Genomic DNA, 558 nt, shown 5'->3' with positions numbered 1-558 from the left:
AGCAGCTAATAATTCATGATTCTCTTTGTAGTATTACCGTGATGAGACGTGATGAGACTCCTGTAAGCATGTGGGAATAAGAACACCAAGGTGTTTCTGAAATGTATTAATTCTTAAACGTTTATTACATTTTCCTTAATTTACAGATTTGTAAGGCGATGCGTGGATGAATTCTGGCAGTGGACACCCACATTCCACATTAAGGAAATCCTATTTCCCGACGGGCGGCAGGTAACCGCCAGACACACCGCCACCTGAACCTCCGAAGGATCCACCACCTCCGCCGCCAAAGGATCCTCCACCAAATCCTCCTCCACCGCCTCCGCCAGAGCCTCCGAAGTTATTGCTTGGGCCACTGTAAGTGTTGCTCACTCCCCCGCCGAAGGATCCTCCTCCTCCGCCGAAACCACCGCCGCCTCCGCCAAAGGATCCCCCGCCACTTCCGAAGGATCCGCCGCCTCCTCCTCCTCGTCCAAAGCTATTACTTGGTCCACTGTAACTTGTACTTACTCCTCCAGAGGACCCGCCACCACCTCCGAAAGATCCTCCTCCGAAGGA

The 558-nt window shown here is 52.3% G+C and overlaps 1 protein-coding gene across 1 annotated transcript in view; it reads right to left on the bottom strand.

Annotated features, from left to right (window-relative positions):
* Window positions 1-210: 210 nt before the first annotated feature.
* Window positions 211-558, bottom strand: part of LOC119591042 (keratin, type I cytoskeletal 9-like) — a 12441-nt gene continuing 12093 nt past the window's right edge. The window contains exon 4 of the mRNA XM_037939770.1: window positions 211-545. Within this exon, the coding sequence (XP_037795698.1) occupies window positions 211-545 (335 nt within the window). The remainder of the gene's footprint in view (window positions 546-558) is intronic.

The sequence above is a fragment of the Penaeus monodon genome, chromosome 28 (genome assembly GCF_015228065.2).
Source record: "Penaeus monodon isolate SGIC_2016 chromosome 28, NSTDA_Pmon_1, whole genome shotgun sequence".
Taxonomy (NCBI): domain Eukaryota; kingdom Metazoa; phylum Arthropoda; class Malacostraca; order Decapoda; family Penaeidae; genus Penaeus; species Penaeus monodon.
Note: the sequence above shows the minus strand (reverse complement) of the source record. Positions and strands in the feature narration are given on the sequence as shown.